At 45.0% G+C, this 25,693-nt stretch overlaps 2 protein-coding genes across 10 annotated transcripts in view; both read right to left on the bottom strand.

Moving 5' to 3' along the window:
* The window catches only part of LOC307206705 (uncharacterized protein), an 83,316-nt gene that overhangs the window by 27,208 nt on the left and 30,415 nt on the right, over positions 1 to 25,693 (bottom strand). The window contains exon 1 of one of the 7 annotated variants that reach the window (XM_079960060.1): positions 23,310 to 23,385. The exons of 5 other annotated variants lie outside the window; for them this stretch is intronic. The gene's annotated coding sequence lies outside the window, so the exon portion shown is untranslated. Of the gene's footprint in view, positions 1 to 23,099; positions 23,279 to 23,309; positions 23,386 to 25,693 lie in introns of those variants that run through there. One more of the 7 variants, XM_079960061.1, reaches the window with a different exon arrangement.
* On the bottom strand, positions 9,219 to 21,189 carry LOC307206956 (uncharacterized protein). 3 transcript variants are annotated; one of them, XM_079960483.1, is made up of 4 exons: positions 21,100 to 21,189; positions 20,857 to 20,983; positions 12,901 to 12,984; positions 9,219 to 12,104 (listed from the first exon to the last, which is right to left on the bottom strand). In XM_079960483.1, the coding sequence occupies exons 1-4, from the start codon at positions 21,172 to 21,174 to the stop codon at positions 9,982 to 9,984; spliced, it is 2,409 nt and encodes an 802-aa protein (XP_079816609.1). In that variant the 5' UTR covers positions 21,175 to 21,189; the 3' UTR covers positions 9,219 to 9,981. The 3 variants fall into 3 exon arrangements, with proteins under 3 accessions (XP_079816609.1, XP_079816608.1, XP_079816607.1); XM_079960482.1 differs by having other exon boundaries at positions 9,219 to 12,107; XM_079960481.1 differs by having other exon boundaries at positions 12,901 to 13,008.

Raw genomic sequence — 25,693 nt, forward strand, 5'->3', positions numbered from 1 at the left:
TGCATTCAGTTCAGCTTCACAAGTACTTAAGCTAACTGTTGTTTGCTTCTTGCATGACCAATCAAATAGACCCTGATTGTACATGTAGCAAACTCCAGACGTACTTTTCCTGTCTGTAGTGTCACTTCCAAAACTTGCATCTGCAAATATCTCAAGACCACCAGACTTCTGATTGTTAAATCTCAGTCTGTAATGCATAGTGCCTTTCAAATAGCGCGCTACGCGTTTCAGAGCTTTCCAATCCTTAACAGTAGGATTGTTGACTTGTCTGCTTAGCAAATTACAGCTAACAGCAATGTCTGGTCTTGAACATCTGGCAATGAAGTTTAGCTTGCCTAGCACACTTCTGTACAGTGTAGTGTCAGAAAATGCTTCTTCAGTGTCATCTACCTGATAACCTGTTATCATCGGTGTGTCTACAGGGTTAGCATCCATCAGGTTTAGTTTGCTTAACACATCAGCAATTTTCCGTGACTGGTGTACTAGAATGTTACCATCTTGATCTCTCTCTATTTCCAGAGATAGGTAGTTGTTTACCTCACCAAGATCTTTCATGTCAAAGTGTTCTTTCAGTTGAGCTAGGGCGTTATTGTACATTGTGACATCTTTCCAAAAGAATAATAAATCATCAACATAAAACAAACAATACAGTTTCTTTTGCCCCTCCTCTTTGACAAATACACATGGATCAGCTTTCCCTTGCTTAAAACCTAGAGAAAACAATACTTCAGTGAGTTTTGTGTGCCAACACCGTGCACTTTGTTTGAGACCATAAAGGGACTTTTTCAGAGCACAAACAAATCCCTGTTTTACCTGTACGCCATCAGGTGGAAGCATATAAAGTGATTCATTTAGAGATCCGTACAGAAAAGCTGTATTCACATCATGGTGACTAATGTGTAGACTCTCCTCTGCAGCTAGCTTGAGCATAAGCCTAATGCTCTCATACCTCACTGTGGGTGAGTAGGTCTCGTGATAGTCTTCACCTGGTACCTGTGCAAAACCTCTGGCTACCAATCTGGCTTTGTGTCTGACTATCTTGCCATTTTGATCAGTCTTCGCTTTGAAGACCCATTTGCTTCCAAGCAATTTCATTCCTGGAACTACTGGAACAAGTTCCCATGTTTTGTTCCTTTCCAAGGAATCAAGCTCAGCCTTCATGGCATTTAACCATGGCTCAGCTTCCTTTGAATCCAAATCCTGGATTTCTTGGAAACTTAAAGGTTCAAATACCTTCTTGGAGCTTTTAACAGCTGTTACTGCTATCTTAGCAAACTCATCAGCAAATCTCTTTGGAGGTCTACCTTTTGTGGCTCTTTGTGACCTGCGAATTAGCCTTAGGTCTTCAACACTTTCCTCTTCCTTCTTAGGAGAAAAGCGACCTATTGTGAACAATGGTTCTTCCAATTCTTGATCAGAGCTTTCAGAGGGTCGCATAGAGGCTTTCGCACTCTTGAAATCCTCTGAATCACCTGATTCAGTTTCAGACTCAGAATCAGAACTTTCATCAGTGGGTGTGGGTTGCTGTGGTTGCTTTTGACTATCCTCAGTCTCATCACTGTCATCAGGATAACATTGGAAAATTCCCACATTCTCCCCCCACTTGGCATTGTACTCAACACTTCTTGTGAGCTTAATGGTCTTAGAGTCGGTCATCCTTATTCTGTAAGAACCTTTCTCATAACCTAGAAAGATACCATGCAAACCACGCTTGTCTAACTTGGAGCTTTGTGGTGAATGAACCCACATGTCAGAACCAAAAATTCTCATGTGTTTGATGTATGGCTTTTTGCCAAACATCTTCTCATAGGGGGTACAACCAATCGCTGAAGACAACCTGCGATTATAACTGTAAGTGAAACATGAGAGAGCTTCGGCCCAATAACTCTCTGGAAGATTTGCATCATGTAGCAAAGTTTTTAACCCTTGAAGCAATGTCTGATTTGCTCGTTCTGCAAGTCCATTCTGCCATGGCGAGCGAGGACTAGACAAATCGTGTTGAATTCCTTTCTCAGTCAGAAAAGCTTCAAACTGCTGAGAAGTGAATTCTCCCCCGCGATCTGTGAAAAGAATTTTTACCTTCTTACCATGCACATTTTCCAACCAAGCACAGAATTCCTTGAACCTAGGAAAAGCCTCTGATTTCTGCTTGAGATTGTACACATAAATATATCTGGAAAATGCATCAATGAGAACCATGAAGTACCTATTTCCACCCAAAGAGGGCGCTAGTGGTCCAACCAAATCAGCATGAACAATTTGGTATGGTTCTGTAGCTTGCCTACTAGACACCTTACCTTTCGCAGCCATTTTCACCTTGTTTGCTGCGCATGCCTTGCACTTCATGTGGTACCTGCAGGGTTTAATAGTCATACCTTCAACCAAGGCAGGCATTTTAGATACTGCCTCAAAATGCAAATGTCCAAATTTTCGATGAAAATCATGAATACATTCTGCATGCAAACATTTGTTAGAACCTGCAATGCAACAAGTGTCATCCTGCACAACATCATCATAATACAAAACATACAAACGATCAACATATTCAGCATACAATACATAATCATTTTTCTTTGTGATGATGCACCTTTTGTTCTTAAAGGAAACGTCAATGTTCCGCTCATTCATCTGTCCAACGCTGAGCAGATTATGTTTGGCATCTGGAACATAAAGTACATTCTGTATCGATAAGTTCAAACTGTGAAGAACAACAGTTCCGTAGCCTTTACTGGGAATTGTGTGGTCATCTGCCTGGTGAATCGCACCTTCCTGCGGTGTAAAAGACACGAACAGTCGCTTATCGTTGCACATGTGATGGGTTGCAGCCGAATCAACAACGAAGAAAGATCTAGACGTCTTCTGGACCTCTGCAACTTTTGGAGTGAAGCGTGAGACCATTGCCTTGTGCTGCGTTGTCCTAGACACCGGACCTCTGCCTTTGCCTTGGCCTTTTCCACGCGATGAGCTTCCGCTGCGCTGCTCTGTCTTGGCCCTGGGATATTTGCATTCCCTCTTCATATGGCCTAGACGTCCACACGAGTAGCATTTCACTGCCTTCAAAGCTTTGGCGCCATCTGGTGGTTCCACTGCACTATGGGATGACGTCTGTGAAGACTCCCCCTTTCCCATGCAGCTAGCACCCCGGCGATCAGCTTCATTTTGAATCACGGCAGTAACATAATCCACTGTCAGCTGAGCGGTAGGCTGTACAGCAATCTGAGTCGCAACAGACTCCCAACCTGAACCCAAAGATTGTAGTATCATGAAGGAATACACAGCCTCTGGAAAGTTGAGTCCTCTCTGTTGCAGCTCATGTCTCAGATTCTGCATCTCCATCAGATGTGTACGCACATCTCCACCTTCAGCAAGAGCCATATTGTGCAGCTTGTTAAAATAAAACATAGTAGATCCAGCTTCTGTCCTCAAGTGTGCCTCTCTCAAAGCGTCCCAAATTTCTCTGGCTGAGGTCTTATCACGCAATAGACAGAGCTCTTCTGGGGATACTATCAATGTAAGAGTTCCCCTTGCTTTGGAATCTTTAGCCTTCCATGCATCTGTAACTGGAGCTGGGGGGGTATCTGTAATAACTTCAAACAGACCCTCTTTCCGCAGAATAGCCTCTGCATAGATAACCCAGTCCGTATAATTTTTCTTATTGAGCTTGGGAATCCCACAAGCATCCTGAAGGGCCATCATGACTCTGGCATTAGCCTTCTGCGTCATCTCTGCTGCTTTAAACAAGCTGCTTTATACAAGCTGCGTCTCTGCTGCTTCAAGCCTCATTCCAAAGGCAAGTTCAAAACAGCTTTCTCTCTGCTGCCCTAAATCATGCTGCGTCACTGTTATCAGCAGCTGCTTCAGCCCTTTTAAAGGTTACTTTCGATTTCCCCAGCATAGCCATAGCCGCTGCCTGTTCCCGGCAAACGGACATAAAAGTTCAAAGTCCAGCCATAAAGCCATTAATTAGATGCTGGCAGGCTGCCCGGAGCAGTAGCACATACCTCATCAATCATCTTGACGCGCAGATACTGTCCGATCCGTCCCTTTGCATTCCGATCCTCTTGCCGGCATTCAGATGACTGCGTCTTCTGGGCCATAACCAAAATGTTGATTAGCAGTATCCAAGTGCACAGCGGAGTGATGAGGAATACGTGCCCATACTCTATATTGCTTTATTTACATTTCAAAGCTGGTAGATTACAGAAAACCATCTTGTCTCTGCCGGAGCAAAGAATGCATCCTCTCTCCTCTGAAGCACGGAGAGAATCACACTGAACTGCAAAGAACAGTGAAAAACAGGAAATCAGTGTACGTCACATCCAGTCTCCCCTTATCCCGTGGGAAAACCAACAGTACAGACTGTGGAATGTAAACATTGTCTTGTGACAAGCCTTTCGCTGCACAGTGAAGAGAGCAGAAACCAACATTCGCAGGGCGGTGGGGTGAAGGCACCCCTCTACGAAGGATGTCCCCGAAGCCTCAAGCCTTTGGAGTGCAGCTGCCTCCAAATGCTTCAGGGATCTTTGAGGCTGGTGGTGGGGGAAAGCAGCGCTTCCCCCCACCGTCAGCTCCACAAGCTGGGGGGCAGCGGCAAGGCCTGCTCTTGAACGCACCTTGTTTTTGAGGGGGAGAACAATAAAAAAAAATATTTTTCCTATTCTCCCCCCCTATGGTCCGGTGCGTCCAATAGAGCGAAAAATATGGTAATCTTAAATCTGGTAAAGAGAAACCTCCTCTATCTTTGACATCTATTAGTAATTTATGTTTTATTCTTGGTTTCTTCCCTCTCCAGATAAATCTTGAGATATATTTTTGCCATTGTTTGAAGCAGCTCATATTGCTTATCACCAGAACTGATTGAAATAAAAACATATGAGGCAATACATTCATCTTAATTACTGAAATTCTGCCCAATAATGATAAATTCATCCTTCCGCAAATTTCTAAATTCCTTTTTATTTCTGTCCATATTTTTTCAGTTATCTTTAAATATATTAATATTCTTAAATGTAAACCATATTCCCAGATATTTAACAGATATATATATTTGTGTCTTATGCTGTATCTCCTTTTTGTCTTTCCTGAAACATTCTTCACTAAGAGCTTAGTCTTATTTTTATTCAATTTAAAACGTGATACCTGTCCAAATTCCTATATTTTTTCTAATACTTTCTGTAGTGTTTATAGGGTCTTCAACCATTATCACAAGGTCTAAAGTTTTTCTTTATCTTGTAGCAGCTTTTATTCAAATAGTGAGCTTTGTTCCCCCAAAAAGTTTTCCTGTCCGTTTTAAACATTTCATGTAACTGATGATATTGTAGCCAGTCTAACGTGGCTTGTTACACTTTCCATTGATTTCAGTTGAGAATGTATTGTAAAACAATGAATTAATGAAATATAAACAACGTAGGACGCTTTAATGGGACGCGGGTGGCACTGTGGGTTAAACCACAGAGCCTAGGGCTTGCCGATCAGAAGGTTGGCGGTTCGAATCCCCGTGACGGGGTGAGCTCCCGTTGCTCGGTCCCTGCTCCTGCCAACCTAGCAGCTCAAAAGCATGTCAAAGTGCAAGTAGATAAATAGGTACCACTCCAGCGGGAAGGTAAACGGCGTTTCCGTGCGCTGCTCTGGTTCGCTAGAAGTGGCTTAGTCATGCTGACCACAGGAAGCTGTATGCTGGCTCCCTCAGCCAATAAAGCGAGATGAGCGCCGCAACCCCAGAGTCGTCCACGACTGGACCTAACAGTCAGGGGTCCTGTTACCTTTACCTTTAGGACACTTTAAAGATTTCTTTTCAGTCTTTCTATGTTTTCATTGTTCCTTTATTGCAATTAGAAAAATGGGCTTTATGCAGTTCTTATAACAGAGAATTGGACTACCATGACCCTTTCAACTCTACAGTTCTAGGATTCCAGAGCCAATTCTGCTTCCTAAACATCACTGTTGTGTTCTACTTCTCGCAACTCTCCATTCCCAACTCTCTCTGCCAAAGACCAAATATCAATGGAGTCTCAGCACATATTCAGTGTGGTGTAGTGGTTAAGAGCGGTAGTCTGCTAATCTGGGGAACCGGGATCGCGTCTCCGCTCCTCCACATGCAGCTGCTGGGTGACCTTGGGCCAGTCACACTTCTTTGAAGTCTCTCAGCCCCACTCACCTCACAGAGTGTTTGTTGTGGGCGAGGAAGGAAAAGGAGAATGTTAGCCGCTTTGAGACTCCTTCAGGTAGTGATAAAGCGGGATATAAAATCCAAACTCTTCTTCTTCTTCTTCTTCTTCTTCACTCATGGGTCACATTCTGCACATCCCTAACAGTACATGGTATCTTTCATTATACTTACTATTATGAGACATTACCTTCATTGCTTTAATACATATATGTACATACAAACACCAGAACATCAAATACACTCCATGCATTTACAATTGATTTCCCCCTATATCAGTTTATTGATACGAGAGACAAAGTGAAATCTCTGTTGAAAACATAGCACACTCCATATGCCTAAATGGGTTCTCCCCTGGCAGACTCCGAAGATGTATATTAAGAACTCCATTTTAATTCAAACATTTCCACACTTTTTCCATTTAAACAGTTACTTCTCTGTGAGATAGTTGATGTTTTCTAAGACTTACACTCTTACTAAAGCACTTCCCACACTCCAGACATTTAAATGGTTTCTCCCCTTTGTGAGTTCGTTGATGTACTGTCAGATTTGAAGCTTCACTCTATATTCCCATTTATTTAGTGAGAAATTCATGGGTTCAATTCCCTGCAGAGGCAGCAAAAGACGACCCCCGCCCCATTTCTAAAAAGCCTCCTCCTGGGAAGGGGTTTAGACCAGTAACTTAAGACAACACTAAGGGCTGGTCCAGTGTCATTACAATGTGTACCTTTTGTAAAAAGAGGGAGCTGATGGATAAATTTAGGCTTTGTTATGGAGGGGGGTGCAGCTCAGTGGTAGATCAGTTGCTTTGCATGCAGAAGGTCTTGGATTCCCATCTTCACATTTGGTGGGTGTGTACCGTGGTCCACGCCTTCTGGAGGAAAGTTTTTTATCAGACCTCCAATAAACAATCTATCCGTCCGAATTTAGCATTTGCCTTATTATAACCATATTAGACCCCATATTGTACGCTTTAATCTAAAATATTAATTTCCTTTCTGTTCGCAGCAGCTAGACTACAGTTATTGCCCAACAATGGAAGGAAACCTCTAAAATAACATTAGAGTGATTGGAGTCATCATTCTGTGATATTATGGCAGTTATTTATACCCCTCCCATCTGGCTGGGTTTCCCAAGCCACTCTGAGCAGCTCCCAACAGAATATTAAAAACACAATAAAACATCAAACACCAAAAACTTTCCTAAGCAGGGCTGCCTTCAGATGTCTTCTAAAAGTCAGCTAGTTGTTTATTTCCTTGACATCTGATGAGAAGGCGTTCTGGAGGTCGGGTGCCACCACCGAGAAGGTCCTCTGCCTGTAACCTCACCTCTTGCAATGTGTTTCCATTCTTCCTCGGGCTGATATAGTTAATTGGCTCTGCTTCACTGTCACTAGATAATGCTTCCTGAGATATCTGACCCCTTGGCAGACTGCCCTCGTCTGGGCTGTCTTCCAGCCCTTCCCTTCCCACTGATATTGGAGTGCCAGCTCCAGAAGGGAAGGGGGATTGAAGCTGTGGGGTGTCAGCTAGGAAAGTCGAGCCTTCTGCCTCATCTGCACGCTCACTCTCCGATGTTGTCTACTGGGTCCTGGGGAGCCAGGTTCCTGACACAGGAAGTCCTCCACACCTGCCCACCCACCGTCCCACAAAAACAGTACTTCCGTCTTGCCAGGATTCAACCTCAATATGTTAGCCACCATCCATCCTGCAACCGCCTCCAGACACACAGGACCTTCACCACCTTCACTGGTTCTGATTTAAAGGAGAGGAAGAGCTGGGTATCATCCGGTGTCAGGAACGTGGCCCCCCCAGATCGCAAGGAAGAGTTACAAGACTCAGAAATTGAACTAAATGAAGAAGGGTCAGACTCTTTCTGGACACAGCCCAGAAGGAAAGTGCCCCAGCTCCTCTAGACAGTCCAGAAGGATGTAACGGTCGATGGCATCAAAGGCCGCTGAGAGATCCAGAATGAGGAAACTGCTTTCACCTTTGTCCCTAGCCCACCAGAGATCATCGACCAGTGCAGCCAAGGCAGTTTCAGTCCCATGATGAGGCCTGAATTGGAAGGGATTCAAATGGTTCACATCCTCCAGGCATGCCTGGAGTTGTTCAGCAACCACCCACTCAATCACTTTGCCCAAGAATAGAAGATTTGAGACTGGGCGATAGTTGGCCATACTGGCCGGGTCCAAAGATGTTTTTTTTTAAGAAGCAGTTTAATAACCACCTCTTTCAGTGGGTCTGGAAAGACTCTTGCAGGGGGTAGCATTCACCACCTCGCAGAGCCCATCGCCCAGCCATTCCCAGCTCACTTTTATGAGCCAGGATGGGCAAAGATCAAGGAGACAGGTGGTCGGTTTCACTCGTCCAAGCAGCCTGTCCACATCCTTGGAGGTAACAAATTGGAATTGAACCCACGCAACTTGACTAGATAGGACACTAGCATCCTCCCGCCCAGGCCCTGTTCCCATGGTGGAGTCTACCTCTTTCTGAGTCTGAGTGACTTTTATCTGCCAAAAAAATTGCAAAATCATTGCAGGAGATCTTGAGGTCCTTATGGCCCCGATGGCGCAGGTGGTTCTGTTAAATTGCAAACCACCTGAAAGAGTCTCCTGCTGCTGTTTTCTGCAGATGCAATAAAGGCAGTTATGAAGGTCCACTTCCCCGTTGCTATAGCCACTTGGGAGGCTCAACGGGAGGCAGTGAAGACAGGAGTGCCTGGCGTGCGCTGGTCCATGGGGTCACGAAGAGTCGGACACGACTAAATGACTGAACAACAATAGGCTCAATGTTGAGCTCTAACCTGTGTCTGGTCCACAGGGAGTCCTCTCCCCACTGGAAATGACATTCCTGATACCACTGGCAATGCCTGCATTTCCCTGTGCCACCTTCCCTCCCCATACTGGTTGTTCCCCATAGAACCTCTTTATCCTGTCTGCCACCAGGGATTTCATCCACTTAATTGTTAACATAGCCATGAATAAGAAGGTATTGTAAAACAGTATTATAAAATATAAACAACATAGGACATAAGACAATGGTTTCAGTCATTCTGTGTTTTCATTGTTCCTTTATTGCAATTATAAAAATGGGTTTTATGTTGCTGTTCTTATGACAGGGAATTGGACTAGAAGACCCTTAGAGTCCCTTTAAACTCTACAGTTCTAGGATTCTATAACCAATCCTGCTTGTTAAACACCACTGTCATGCTCCACTTTTCACAACTCTCCAATCCCAATTCTCTCTGCCAAAGAACAAATATCAACATTGTCTCAGCACATGTTCACTCACAATAAGCACTCCAGGGTCACATTCTGCACATCTCTAACAGTACATGGTATCTTTCATGATACTTACTATTATGAGACATTACCTTCATTGCCTTAATACATATATGTACAACTTTCCATACAAACACCAGAACATCAAATACACTCCATGCATTTACAAATGATTTTTCCCTATACAGTGGTACCTCAGGTTAAGAATGTAATTCGTTCTGGAGGTCCGTTCTTAACCTGAAACTGTTCATAACCCGAGGTACCACTTTAGCTAATGGTGCCTCCTGCTGCCGCCCCACGATTTCTGTTCTCATCCTGAAGCAAAGTTCTTAACCCGAGGTACTATTTCTGGGTTAGTGGAGTCTGTAACCTGAAGCGTCTGTAACCTGAAGCGTCTGTAACCCGAGGTACCACTGTATCAATTTGCTGACATGAGGAACAAAGTGAACTGTGGGGAAAACTTGGCACACTCCATAAATCTAAATGGGATCTCCCCTGTGAGAGTCAGTAGGTGTTTATTAAGAACTTCCATTTAAACAACTGCTTCTCTGTGAGACTGTTGATGTTTTCTAAGAGTTCCATTCTCACTGAAGCGCTTTCCACACTCCAAACATTTAAATGGCTTCTCCCCTGTGTGAGTTCGCTGATGTCTTGTAAGAGCTCCACTTTCACTGAAGCACTTCCCACAATCCACACATTTAAATGGTTTCTCCCCGGTGTGACTTTGTTGGTGTACACTGAGTTTTCCACTACAAATGAAGCTCTTTCCACACTCCAAACATTTATATGGTTTGTCCCCTGTATGAGTTCGTTGATGTACAGTAAGGCTTCCACTCTCACTGAAGCACTTTCCACAAACCAAACACTTATATGGTTTCTCCCCGGTGTGAGTTCGTAGGTGTACAGTAAGTATTCCATTGTGACTAAAGCTCTGCCCACACACTATACATTTAAAGGGTTTCTCCCCTGTGTGAGTTCGCAGATGTATGGTCAATTTTGAAGCTTCACTGAAGCTCTTTTCACACTTGATACAGTTATATGGTTTGACCCCTGTATGAATTCGTTGATGTCTTGTAAGTTTTCCACGACAACTGAAGCTCTTTCCACACTCCATACATTTATACGGTTTCTCCCCTGTATGAGTTCGTTGATGTACAGTAAGAATTCCTTTCCGACTGAAGCTCTTTCCACACTCCATACATTTAAATGGTTTCTCCCCTGTGTGAGTTCGGAGATGTATGGTAAGTTGTGGACCTTCAGTGAAGCTTTTTCCACACTCCATACATTTATATGGTTTCTCCCCTGCATGAGTTCGTTGATGTACAGTAAGAATTCCATTCCGATTGAAGCTCTTGCCACACACCATACACCTGAATGGTTTCTCCCCTGTGTGAATTCGTTGATGTACAGTAAGTTTTCCCCTATCCCTGAAGCTCTTTCCACACTCCATACATTTAAATGGTTTCTCGCCTGTGTGAGTTCGTAGATGTATATAAAGGTGTTCAGTCACATTGAAGCACTTTCCACACTCTAAGCACTTATATGGTTTCTCACCAGTGTGAATTCTTAGGTGCACGGTCAGTTTTGAACCTTCACTGAAGCTCTTTCCACACTCCATACATTTAAATGGTTTTTCCCCTGTATGAGTTCGTTGATGTACAGTAAGGCTTCCACTTTGACTAAAGCTCTTTCCACATACCATGCATCTAAATGGTTTCTCTGCTGTGTGAATTCGTTGATGTCTTGTAAGTTTTCCACTTGCACTGAAGCTCTTGCCACACTCCATACATTTAAATGGTTTCTCCCCTGTATGAATTCGTTGATGTATAGTAAGGTGGGAACACTGACTGAAGCTCTTTTCACACTCTATACATTTATATGGTTTCTCCCCCGTGTGAGTTCGGAGATGGATAGTCAGCTGGGAACTTTCACTGAAGCTCTTTCCACATGCCATACATTTAAATGGTTTCTCCCCCGTGTGCATTTGTTGATGTTTTGTAAGTGCTCCAGTATCACTGAAACACTTTCCACAAACCATACATTTAAATGGTTTCTCTCCTGTGTGAATTTGTTGATGTCTTGTAAGTTTTCCGCTTTCACTGAAGCTCTTCCCACACTTCAAACATTTATATGGTTTCTCCCCCGTGTGTGATCGTTGGTGTACACTAAGGCTTCCACTACAAATGAAACACTTTCCACACTCCATACATTTAAATGGTTTCTCGCCTGTGTGAATTCGTTGATGTCTTGTAAGTGCTCCAGTTTCACTGAAGTTCTTTCCACACTCCAAACATTTATATGGTTTCTCCCCTGTGTGAGTTCGTTGATGCTTTGTACATGCTCCACTGTCACTGAAACTCTTTCCACACTCCATACATTTAAATGGTTTTTCCCCTGTATGAATTCGTTGGTGTATAGGAAGTTTTCCACTACAACTGAAGCTCTTTCCACATTCCATACATTTATATGGTTTTTCCCCTGTGTGAATTCGTTGATGTACAGTAAGAATTCCATTCCGACTGAAGCTCTTTCCACACTCCATACATGTAAAGGGTTTCTTCCCTGTGTGAGTTTGTAGATTTGTCATAAGATGCTCACCCACACTGAAGCAGTTCACAGGTGGTCCTTCAGAATTCTGATTCCCTTCTCCATCGTCTGCTTGAGAGTAGGGGAAAATAAAACCTTGTTAGAATTTCAAGGAAGAGAACAAAAGAACTTAGCATACAGTAAGACCACCACCTTCTCTTTACACCACTGAACAGATTTTCAGGAAAGGAAAGGGAAGAATTCGTAACAATAGTTTCAGGAATTGTTAGTATCCATACAACCTTCAGCTCCCAAGTAACTCTGAGCACAAAGAGGAACCTTCCATGCAGATGTAGGAGCCAGATGTGGTTGAACTCACCTTTCAGGTCCCAAGTAACTGAGCACAAAGCGGAACCTTACAAACAGATGTAGGAGCCAGATGTGGTTGAACTCAAAGTACCATCAGCCCAAGCAGGCATGTCCAATGGCCAGTGGTGACAGGAGTTCTGTAGGGACGCACTTTCTCCCTCTTTCACCTCTTCTGCAAATGCTACATATCTGCAATCCATTTTCTCCTTTCTCCGCGAACTATATCATCTTCCTGATACATTCCAACCAACTGTACACATTCTCTAATCTTGCACTGTGTCTCCACTGTCAGAACCACCCACCATTTCAGTAGTTGTCATCTTCTACCTCTACCTTTGGAAATATTATTTATCTGAATCCAAGTGGCTGAGAATCGTGAATGGGGGAGAGAGCTTTGGTACTCAGGCCCTGCTGGTGGGATTCTCCCTGGTTGGTCGTTGTGAGAAGATGATGCTGGACAAGATGGTCCCTCATTTTGATCCAGCAAGGCTCTTTTCATACTCACTGAAACGAAGCAATCAAATCTACAGTGTCACAGCAAAGTGGAAGCACCTACCTCTCCATTTGTCCAGGACAACATCTCTGTATTTTTCTGTCTCGAGCGGGGAGAAGAGCTCGGACTCAGGTATCTGAGTCTCTCCTGTGTGGAATAAGCAAAAGAGACCTGCTATTTATGTCATATGCAAAAATATTCAAAAATAATCATCTGAAGCAAAGAGAACAAAATATCTCGTGGCCCATTAAAGGCTAATAAACATATTATAGCCTAAACTTCTATGGGCTGCAATCTGATGATGTGCACTGTGGACCAGGAAAACTTAAGTCACCAGGTCCTGCTGCCGCCTATTTATTCAATGTATTTGTTACTTTTGGGGGTATGGGAACTCAACACAACTTGCAATATTTTAGTCCCGAAACAAAACAAATACGTACATTAAAACCAGCATTTAAAATACACATTTGGGGGGCGGGCCCTGCTGGCTATAGAGTAAAAACTGAGAGCTCCCAGAGAAAATATTTTAAAAGATGGATTTCTCTGAAGAACAAGTATTATGAAGCAAAGAATACAGGTTAGTCCTTAAGAAACTTTTCAAGCAGGAATGTAACCTGGAGTAGTGAAATAATAAACAGTCCTACAGTGGTACCTCCGTTTTCGAATGTAATCCGTTCTGGAAGACCGTTTGAGTTCCGAAGCGTTCAAAAACCAAAAGCTCAGCAGCCGACAGCTAGGCCCCAGAATCTTGCACTCAGCAGAAGCCACGTGCCATGTTTGACTTTTGAGGCATGTTCAGAAACCAAAGCATTAACTTCTGGGTTTACGGCATTAGAAAAACAAATTTTTAGTCAACGGAGACATTTGAAAACCGAGGTACCACATGGATAATGAAATAAGGATTTCAACCTTAAACATTAAAGGGCTGAGGTTGATTAGGAAAAGGAGGAGGATAGAAACATTACTGAATAAAGATAAAGAAGATATAATATTTTTACAGGAAATGCACCAGACGAAAGAGGGGGTTAATGAACTCTTACTGAGAGGTATAAATAATCATGAAAAAGCACACGGTACTTCAAAATCAAGAGGGGTAGCAACTACAATTTCAAAGACATGCTGGTTTAGTATATTAAAAATGAAGAAAGATCCTGAGGGAAGATGCATTATAATTCAAGGAACAATAGCAGGGGGGGGAAATACATTATAATTAATATTTATGTTGCTAATGAAAATCAGGTGGAATTTTTTGATAAAGTATTTAAGGAAATGGAGGGCCATATGATTGTGGCAGGATATTTCAATATGGTATTAGATAAATGATTGGATATGTCAAATCCTACCTCAGAGGAACATTACAGGATTAGCTAAAATTATGAAAAGGAAAGATATGAAAGATGTTTGGAGAGTGATGAGGGGAGGAGAGAAGAATTTTTTGTTCTTCTCACCAGTGCATAAGACCTACTGAAGGATAGATTATATCTTCGTTCCAAAAAACTTAATATCAAAAATACTGAATATGGAAATTGGAATAATAAAGGTAACTGACCACACATTGGTTAATGTGGTATTAAAAATAAAGAAAGATTACAAGGAAGCCAGAAGATGGAGTTTAGATACAAGGATCTTCAATAATAGTCAAACAGTAAATAAGATAGTGAAATACAATATTTTGCGTCTTTAAGATGCCCCCATGTTTTGAGCCAAAAATTAAGAAATAATTTTATGTATAAATATATAAATAAAAGCCAATGTGGCTTTGTAGCAGTGTGGCTTTATGTGGGGCTACCTTTGAAGGTGACCCGGAGCTACAACTAATCCAGAACGCGGCAGCCAGACTGGTGGCTGGCAGCGGCTGCCGAGACCATATAACTCCTGTCTTGAAAGACCTACATTGGCTCCCAGTACATTTCCGAGCATAGTTCAAAGTGTTGGTGCTGACCTTTAAAGCCCTAAATGGCCTCGGTCCAGTATATCTGAAGGAGTGTCTCCCCCCACCCCACCCCTTCTGGCGGTTCCCTCACTGCGAGAAGCCAAGTTACAGGGAACCAGGCAGAGGGCCTTTTCGGTAGTGGCGCCCTCCCTGTGGAACGCCCCCCTACCAGATGTCAAAGAGAACAACTACCAGACTTTTAGAAGACATCTGAAGGCAGCCCTGTTTAGGGAAGCATTGATGTATTACGGTATTTTAATATTTTTTTGGAAGCCGCCCAGAGTGTCTGGGGAAGCCCAGCCAGATGGGCAGGGTATAAATAATAAATTATTATTATTATTATTATTAGCAAGAAGACAGATGTCTAATACAAAGAGTGTTGAATAAAATAGATATAAAAAGAAAAAATAAATTGAAAGCTGGTATAGTAGCATTTAGGACGCGGGTGGCGCTGTGGGTTAAACCACAGAGCTTAGGACTTGCCGACCAGAAGGTCGGCGGTTTGAATCCCTGCGACGGGGTGAGCTCCCGTTCCTCGGTCCCTGCTCCTGCTCCTGCCAACCTAGCAGTTCGAAAGTACGTCAAAGTGCAAGTAGATAAATAGGTACGGCTCTGACTGGAAGGTAAACGGCGTTTCCGTGCGCTGCTCTGGTTCGCCAGAAGTGGCTTAGTCATGCTGCCCACATGACGCGGAAGCTGTACGCTGGCTCCCTTGGCCAATAAAGCGAGATGAGCGCCGCAACCCCAGAGTCGGTCACGACTAGACCTAGACCCTTTACCTTTTTATAGTAGCATTTTAAGCGTTAAAAATGATTATGGAAAGCTTAGGATTTGGAGAATGATTTAAGGGATTAATAAAGCAATTATATTTGAGGAACAAGGCATATGTCGTAGTGAACTATGGTATAACACAACAAATAACATTATCCTGGGGCACCAAACAAAGATGCCTCCTTTCTCCAATTTTATTTGTATTGGTCATTGAAACTCTGGCCAATGTAATTATAGAAAAGGTAAAGGACCCCTGACACTTAAGTACAATCGAAAATGACTCTGGGGTTGCGGCGCTCAACTCGCTTTACTGGCCAAGGGAGCCGAAGTTTGTCCGCAGACAGTTTTTCTGGGTCATGTGGCCAGCATGACTAAGCTGCTTCTGGCAAAACCAGAGCAGCGTACGAAAATGCTGTTTACCTTCCCGGTGGAGCAGTACCTATTTATCTACTTGCACTTTGACATGCTTTCAAACTGCTAGGTTGGCAGGAGCTGGGACAGAGCAACGGGAGCTCACCCCATGGCGGGGATTCGAACCACCGATCTTCCGATCGGCAAGCCCTAGGCTCAGTGGAAATATAAAAAGAATAAGCAATACAGGAAAAGAGCTTATTTGCAGATGAAACCTTGCAAACAATCAAAAACCCATTGGAAAATATGCAAGTAACAGAGGCACCCAGTAGTGATGTATGGAAGTGAGAGCTGGACCATCAAGAAGGCTGATTGTCGAAGAATTGATGCTTTTGAATTATGGTGCTGGAGGATACCCTTGAGAGTCCCATGGACTGCAAGAAGATCAAACCTCTCCATTCTGGAGGAAACCAGCCCTGAGTGCTCACTGGAAGGACAGATTGTGAAGCTGAGGCTCCAATACTTTGGCCACCTCATGAGAAGAGAAGACTCCCTGGAAAAGACCCTGATGTTGGGAAAGATGGAAGGCACAAGGAGAAGGGGACGGCAGAGGATGAGATGGTTGGACAGTGTTCTCGAAGCTACAAACATGAGTCTGACCAAACTGCGGGAGGTAGTGGAAGACAGGAGTGCCTGGTGTGCTCTGGTCCATGGGGTCACGAAGAGTCGGACACGACTAAACGACTAAACAACAACAACAACAAACAGAGGCACATTTGAAAAAATTTGGATAAAAAAACAGGGTTGCAAATTACTTGGTCCAAATCAGAGATGGTGATGTTGAACTATGATGAAGATGAAAAATGAATTAAAGAAAATAAGAATAAGAAATGTAATACAAGTGCTTGGGAATAAAGATAACAAGAAATTTAGAAAATTTAGAAGAAGAGAAACTTAACAGATTAAAGAAGGAAAAGCTGGAGGAATATAAGAAAATTAAGCTTTCATGGTTTGGAAGAATAGCGATAATGAAAATGAAAATTTTGTCCAGAATAATTTTTTTATTTAGAATCTTACCAATTAAGATATCAGAGACAGAGTTAAAGAGTTGGCCAAGTATGATCAATAAATTTTGTAATGGGGTCAGAAACCTAGAGTTAATAAAAGAAGATGGTATAAACCCCAGAAAACAGGTGGACTGGGTCTCCCCAACATAAAGTTATGTTATATAGCAAATATATATAGCAAATCATTTAATATATATCATAGATGGGATAACAGAACAAGGAGAGTCAGAATGGTTAGAGAGTGGTACAGAGGAAATGAGGGAGAAGTTAGTGAATATATTTTTTATCAAACCAAATAGGCAATGTTGGCAAAATATTGAAAATCCCTTATTAAGAAATGTCATTGAGATATGGGCGAAATATAAAGGAAAATTGATAGCAGCAAATTCCCCACTATCTCTGGTGGTGATGATAGAAGACTTGCTAGTAAATTGAAAATGGGAAATTGAAAAAGATGCTAAAGAGAAGAAAATACTTAAAATAAAGGATTGAGTGGAGATTTTTATTCTTACTTATGCATGATTATTACTTTGTCAAAATAAAATTAAAAACAAAAATATAAAACACATTTTTTTAGCTTCCACACTGTGCACCTTCCCACAGCTTTCTTGCCCCAGGGCTCCCTGTCCATGAGTTTGTCTACCTGGAGTCAACAAGCGAGGTCAATTCACACGTCACTGCTGGGATGGAGTTATTCTAAGACAGTTTTGTGAAGATGTTTAGAATGTTTTTATCTTGCTGCTGTAGCGGATCCAACCACTTACCACCAATTAATAGTGCGGCGGACTCACCCCGCTAACTGCCCCCAATTAAATATTGCACGCACACCTCACTGTATGCCAATTACACCAGGTTTTACCATTTACCACGGGTTATCGCGTGGGGGACTTTTGTGAGGGAAAAATTAGTGATTAGAGTCTCAGGCAGGAGTTGATCCAACGGAAAGGAAAAGTTTCACTAAATAAAAAGAGGTTGTGGAACCAAGTGGGTCAGGAAATGTGTTCTTTCACGTGGAACTTATTACAGTGGTAACTCGGGATGCGAACGGAATCCGTTCCGAACAGAACGTAAGGCACAACTGCGCGGGTCGTGTTTCACCGCTTCTGTGCATGTGCGTGGTATCATTTTAACCGTCTGCGCATGCACGAGCGGCGATACCAGGAAGTAACGTGCTCTGTTACTTTCGGGTCACCGCGGAGCGCAACCCGAAAATACTTATCCTGAAGCGTATTTATCCCGAGGTATGACTGTACTAAAACTAGACATAAAGATGTCACAAGCTTAAACACGGTACTATAGGCACAGCTCTTCTTAAACTTCAGTTGCTAAAGAAATACAGTGGTGCCCCGCAAGACGAATGCCTCACAAGACGAAAAACTCGCTAGACGAAAGAGTTTTCCGTTTTTTGAGTCGTTCCGCAAGACGAATTTCCCTATGGGCTTGCTTCGCAAGACGAAACGTCTTGCGAGTTCTTGCGAGTTTTTTCCCTTTTTCTTAACGCCGCTAAGCCGTTAATAGCCGCTAATAGCTGTGCTTCGCAAGACGAAAAAACCGCTAGACGAAGAGACTCGCGGAACGGATTAATTCCGTCTTGCGAGGCACCACTGTAAGTTGGTACACTTCTGGCAGGTGTTCTGGTTTCCAAAATAGGTGGCAAAATGCTCAGTTTCTGTTACTTTGTTATGAGAGGTTGTTCAATTAAATAATACAACACAGCTTCCTTCACTGAGCAATGCCCTGGTTCATGAGCGAGGGGCACTTTCCCTCTCTAAGCAACCCCACTCCTGAGGTAATTCCAAAATGGCATGAGAGACACAGGGGATCCCCTCCCCCCTTATGACTGGCTTGTGGGGGGTGGGGGGTCTTCTCTCCCTAGAAGATTTGCCCCCTCCTGACTGGAAGGGGACCCAGGGGAGCCTGAATTCCCCCAGGATCTGCTTCTCCTGCCTCAGAGTCAGCCCTCCTAGGACACTCCTGTCTGTAGACCAGGCATCTGCAAACTCGGCCCTCCAGATGTTTTGGGACTACAATTCCCATCATCCCTGACCACTGGTTCTGTTAGCTAGGGATGATGGGAGTTGTAGTCCCAAAACATCTGGAGGGTGGGGTTTGGGGGTGCCTGCTGTAGACCTTCCCCAGACCCTCAACTGGGTCTCCCTATCCAATCTGGGAGAGTCTTTCCTCTGGCTATGGACAGTCTCCTCAGAGTGGGTCTACGACTCAAACCAGAACCAGTTCTCCCTCAGACAAATCCTATCCTCCTCCCTAACTGCCATCCACAAACAGTTCCTCTCCATCTTCTCTCAAATCAAACTCTCTCCCTCAGAAATGGCTCCTTTTATTTTCCCTCCAAAAGCTCTGCCGTCCGTCACAACTGCCTTTCCCCCCCCCCCATTTTTTGCTCAATCGGCATTTTAGACATACGACCGAAAGGGTGTGTGATTTATTCCAGCACCCGCCTCAGTTGTAATACCAATGTAGCTATCTCTCATTCATTCCAACTGAAAGCTCAAAATAAACTCAAATGCAAAACAGGGGGCATGGAAATTGTTGAAAAAGGGGGCGGGGGACTAGACATGCCAATCAGGGCTGGTGCAGCTTCATCTGTGTCTGTCTCTGTCTGTCTCTCTCTCACACACTCACACACACCCACAAACACACAGCAATGACTGTGTCATTGCTAGGCGTGGTACACAAGCCACTCCATTTCTCCTTCTCCCCTTTTCCCAGCAGGTCCCCCTCCATTGAGGAGTGTCCCTCACATCTACAGAATTTCCTCAAGCAGCAACTGTGCCTTTTTCTCAAGCAATTTCGAAGAAGACAGAGTGTGGGCAGTGTGTGTGTGTGTGTGTGTGTGTGTGTGTGTGTGTGTGTGTGTGTGTTTCATGACTCTCTTGAGCCAGCTCTGCAGGGAAGGTGTCTCTCCACAGAAGATGTCTACCCGAAAAGGAGGCGGCGGCAGTTGCTGTGCTCCCTACCCTTTTTCAGTGGCTTAAAAATAACAACAACAACAACAACAACAACAACAATTTATTATTTATACAACAACAACAACAACAATTTATTATTTATACAACAACAACAACAACAATTTATTATTTATACAACAACAGCAACAACAACAACAACAACAATTTATTATTTATACAACAACAACAACAACAACAACAACAACAACAACAACAATTTATTATTTATACCCCGCCCATCTGGCTGGGCTTCCCCAGCCATTCTGGGCGGCTTCCAACAAAATATTAAAATACAGTAATGCATCAAACATTAAAAGCTTCCCTAAACAGAGCTGCCTTCAGATGTCTTCAAAAAGTCTGGTATTTGTTGCTCTCTTTGACATCTGAAGGGAGAGAATTCCACAGGACGGTGCCACCGCCGAGAAGGCCCTCTGCCTGGTTCCCTGTAACTTGGCTTCTCGCAGTGAGGGAACTGCCAGAAGGCCCTTGGCGCTGGACCTCAGTGTCCGGGTAGAACGATGGGGGTGGAGACACTCCTTTAGCAAAAGAGGTGGGGCCATCTGTTCTGGATGCTTTAGGGAAGTTTTTTTATGTTTGATTCCATTTTTAATATTCTGTTGGGAGCCGCCCAGAGTAGCTGGGGAAACCCAGCCAGGTGGGCTGGGAATGAATGAATGAATGAATAAAATAATTGTGATTATTATTGGAGTTCCCTACTATTCTACAAGACAGAGGGAGGGGAAAGGAGGGTGGCAGCTCCCCCGCAGCCCTGAACAATAGAGAGTTTCTCACTCACATGGGATTTGGAAGGGAAGGAGAGGCAGCAGGTGTTCTTACATTGTCACTACACAGCATGAATAAATGGCTCAGACAGGAGATTCACACCTTCAACGTGTATCAGTCAAAAGGGATAAAAATCTGCCCTTACCTAGAGAGGCCACCATCTCATAATTCTCCTCCATGACTTCCTTGTGCAGAGCTCTTTGGCCGGGATCCAGCAGAGCCCACTCCTCCTCCGTGAAAAACACAGCCACCTCCTCAAAGGTCAAGAGGGCCTGGAAGAAGAAGAAAACAGAGCTTCTCTTAGATCCCCATCATCTCCACTCAACACAGAGGGAGGCTGGGTGGTCCCATCTGTGCCTCTTCCCTGCTCCCGTTGCTCTTTCCCTACCTGAGGAAGCTGCCTGGCTCCTCTTTCCACTCCACCTTTAAGAAGAGATGATTCAGAGGGGGTCTCGGAGGCCATTGCGCAGCCAGTGGAAAGGACAGAGGAGGAGGAGGCGTAGGCATAAACTGGGCCACTTCTGGGACTCTCTCAGCTGTTGACAAGATGTACTTCAAAGCAGGAACAATAGAGAAAGGTGGATTTATTTAGGTTGGGAGACATTTACATAGATGGCAGACCTTTGCCTGGGGAACAAATATTAAGCAGAGCTAGACAACCTCTGGAATTGGCAAAACGTGCATCAAACTACACATTTTCTAACAATCCTTGCATTAATAGCACATGTCTCCAGACCTTTAACTCAAGGTCACCCAGGAGCTGCGTAGCAACGTGTGGGTCTCCCTGGTCCAAACCCAGCACCCTAACTGTGGGCTGGGGAACCTCAGTAGCAGGGCCCAAATCCAGCCCTTGAGGCCTTGGCAATCTCCCAGGCCACACCCCCTTTTAAATCACTGCCCTCAATCTTTTTATTGCATGGCTGGAAAGGACCCTTGGAATGAATGTAGCTACTGGACAAAGGTCGTATTTGCACCCATAGCTCCACCCACTTTGATCTCTGGCCCCACCCATCAATGGAATGTGGCCCCTGGATGACTGTTCAGAAGGAAATGTGGCCCTCTGGCTGCAGAACACGCCCACACCAGTTAAAACAGCTATATTTTACCAATCCTGAAAGAGAAACCAGACTCTGCTCCCCCTCGAATCCTTTTCTGTCCCCAGAAATTCCAGTTAGGGAGGGGGCATTTAATTCCTCTCCAGTCTTTGCCAGAAGGATATTTAAAGGTCCCCTAAGAATCTAATCCGTTTCAAATCCTGCCACCCATTTGCTTTGATGAGGAAAACGGATCAGGTGCTTTTCCAGGCTCCAGGGAATCCAAAATGCGCCCCTTCACCCTAGTTTTGGCCCACCCTGCAGGGTTCTGGTGAGAGCATTGCCCAGGTGGTGGGTTTTAGATCACCTACAGTATTATAAGACCCTCCTGGCAACCTGGATGGGGACGAGGCCAGGCAGGAGTGAGGCTGCCAGAACCGGCAGAGAAAGTCCCTCAGCACCTCTGCGCTGGGCCAATCCTGCAAGACAGGCCTTTGATTCTCCTTTCCGACAAAGTCCCAAGAAGATATCTGGAGAAGCCTCTCTTTGGAAAGAAAAAGCATGAAAAACGGATCCCCCCTCTTTTTCCCCCAAGTCCAGCTGGGGAGGGGGCATTTTTTTAATTGCTCCAGTCTTTGCCTTGAATCTTTTTAAAGGGCTCCTGAGACCTTGATCACTTTCAAATCCTGCCATCCATGGGCCCCTTTCCCTTGCCAAGCAGGAGGGAAACCGACGGGTGCTTTTTCATGCTTCAGGAAATGGAAAATGCGCCTCATCCCTCCAGTTTTGGGGCACAAAAGCAGCACAGCAGACACCCCCCCAAATGCACCCCCAACATGGGAAACCCAACAAGGCTCTTTCCTTTGTGCCAAAGCAACCTCAGCCGGCCAGACTAGGATTTCTGAAAGGGGAGCTGGGGGGGGGGGCTCCCCCTTCCCGATAAGCAAATTCTTGTTTCCTTTTGCTTCCTTCTCAAATCAGCCTCTTTCTTACTCAGGAAGCTCCGGAGCGGGGTGTTCCAGGCTGAGTGTGAAGAAATACATAAAAATGGGTTAGGAGGCTGGGTCTAAGATGGGGGTGGGGGCTTCAGCTGGTGCCTTTCAGTGCATAGGAGCCAGCTCCCTGGGTCCCTGAGCACCCACCCATTTCCCCATGAAGGGGCCCTGCATGGCACCCACAGCCCCGGGGACCCACGGTCGTGGGGTGAAACTGGCACAACTGGTTCCCTATTCCAATCAGGCTGGGTGGGGGGGGGGGAGAGCCCTTCTCTAGTTCGTCTCGGGAAGCAAAATGTCTCCCCCACTTCGGAGTCTGGTTGATCTCTCCGCTTCCAAGAGGATCCTGCAATGCAAACCTTGTTTGGGGGAGAGGCGCCCCCCCCAACTTGCAGCCGATTGCACGTTGCCTCTCCTGATTCCCAGAGGGAAAGGGGGGAGACCTTCCTTGCTTTCATCCCCCCCCACCTTCCCCCCTTCCTCCTGCCCTGGCTGTAGATTCAGGTGGAAGAAAAGCAAATTCTTCTCCCTCCCTGCACCCCAAATCACCCCCATCCGAAATATTGCACCTTTCCCCACCTCCTTTGCAGGCCTCCTTCTCTTCCGGGGGTGTGCATGGAGACCCCACCCCTCCAACAGTGCCTCTACTCCCCCCCCACCCTGCTCCGTCACTTCCTGCCTATCTAGGAAGCGAGTTCGTTCATCCAGAGTGACCCCCCCCGCGCAATCAGAGACCTAGGAATGTAGTGGGAAAGGACCCCCCCCCCCGCGTCCCCGGTCATGGAGTCTAGTGTCCCTCGGCCTTTTTCCAACCATGGCCCCCTCCCGACCTTCTTTCCTTCCTTTGCCTCTCCCCTCCTGACGGTAGAAAGGTAGCTATTTAAATGTTTGCTTGTACACAGACCTTTTTTTATTTATAGTTTTTATTTATAAATCCACTGCGAAGCACGGGCACTTCTCTGCTTTTCTTTCTTCACTTCTCACTTCCCTCTGTGCCCCCCCCCACCGAGTCTCGTGCCCTGACCCCCCCCCCATTTACACGATCTTCACCTGTGACCCCCTTGGAATATCCATATGCCCCCCCCCTTTAGAAACACTGTTTTAGTCTTGAACCAGTTACCTGGGAGTAAACCCCATTGAATTGAGTGGGACTGACTTCTGAGTAAACATCCTGTTCAATCCGAAGGATTTTTATTCAGAAGTAATTCCCACTGAGTTCTATACGACAGATTTTCCCAACTGGGCAAGTTCTGCAGAAGCTGTTTTTCAAAAGCAAAGTCGTGGACCCCCCACTTTTGAGATTTTTCCTGTCTCTACGGTAGTTTCTGTTGTGTGAATGGTGCTGTGGGTCCCGGGGGGGGGCGCGGGTTACCTGGAGTGAGCCCCTTATGGTTTCTCCCCATGGGTTTCATTTTGGGGGAAATTAGCAATGAGCCTACAGTAAAGCATTTTGCACACTCTTGTCACATGCCTGCTTGATTTGAGATGCTCCCACACTCCCCTGCACCACCTTCCCATGTTGTGCAAAACATGCAGAGAGTAATTGGGTCTTTCCTGGTTCTCCCACTAAACACCCCCTTTATTCCTGAGACCCCACCTGCCTGCAGACTGCCTTGCCAGAGTGGTGCATGCTCTAGTTACCTCCCACGTGCACTACTGCAATGTGAACTGCTTGGGGCTACCTTTGAAGGTGACCCGGAAACTACAACTAATTCAGAATGCGGCAGCCACACTATTGACTGGGAGTGGCCACCGAGACCATATAACACTGGTCCTAAAGTATCTTCACTGGCTCCCTGTATGTTTACGAGCACAATTCAAAATGTTGGTGCTGGCCTAAACAGCCTTGGCCCAGTATACCCGAAGGAGCGTTTCCACCCCCATCATCCAGCCTGGACAATGAGGTCCTCCTATTCTGGCAGTTCCCTCACTGTGAAAATTACAGGGTAGCAGACAGAGGGCCTTCTCGGTGGTGGCAGCCTCCCATCAGATGTCAAACAGATAAACAGCTACAGTGGTACCTCTGGTTGCAAACGCCTCTGGTTGTGCACGCTTCGGGTTACAAGCTCCGCCACCCCGGAAGTAGCCACTCCTGGTTGCGAACTTTGCCCCAGGATGTGAGCGAAAATCGCATGACAGAAGCGTGCACGCAGCAGGAAGCACCATTAGCGAAAGAACGCCTCATGTTACGGTTTCCAGTTACGAGCGTACTTCTGGAATGGATTCCGTTAGTAACCAGAGGTAGCACTGTACACAAATTTCCAAACACGTAGTTCTGTATCAGGAAGCATTTAATAATTGATGTTGTGATGTTTTTATTATGTCGGAAGTTGTCCAGAGTGTCTGAGTCAACCCAATCAGATGATTATGATGATTATTATTATTGCTTGTCACAAAAGCAGTAGCCCTGGGGTAGCCACATGATGTTTAGGAGTGAAAATGGCCAACCAAGGGATTCACTGGTACCTGCAGCATCTTTTCTTTCCAAAATTGTTCCATTCTTCCACTGAGTTGTGTTTGTGCCACAGATGGAGAGGTAAGGGTTAATTTCACACATGTGGATCCCTCCCTGTGCCCTATTGTTTGGAAGGAAGTTTCTTGTTGGCTGCAATAGTAAGGTAAAGGTAAAGGGACCCCCTGACCATTAGGTCCTCGTGACCAATTCTGGGGTTGTGACGCTCATCTCGCTTTATTAGCCAAGGGAGCCAGTGTACAGCTTCTGGGTCATGTGGCCAGCATGACTAAGCTGCTTCTGGCGAACCAGAGCAGTGCACGGAAACGCCGTTTACTCACTTTATTGGCCGAAGGAGCCTACAGCTTCCGAGCCATGTGGCCAGCATGACTAAGCCGCTTCTGGCGAACCAGAGCAGCGCACGGAAACGCTGTTTACCTTCCCACCGGAGCGGTACCTATTTATCTACTTGCACTTTGATGTGCTTTTGAACTGCTAGGT

The sequence above is a fragment of the Podarcis cretensis genome (genome assembly GCF_951804945.1).
Source record: "Podarcis cretensis genome assembly, chromosome: 2".
Classification (NCBI taxonomy): Eukaryota; Metazoa; Chordata; class Lepidosauria; order Squamata; family Lacertidae; genus Podarcis; species Podarcis cretensis.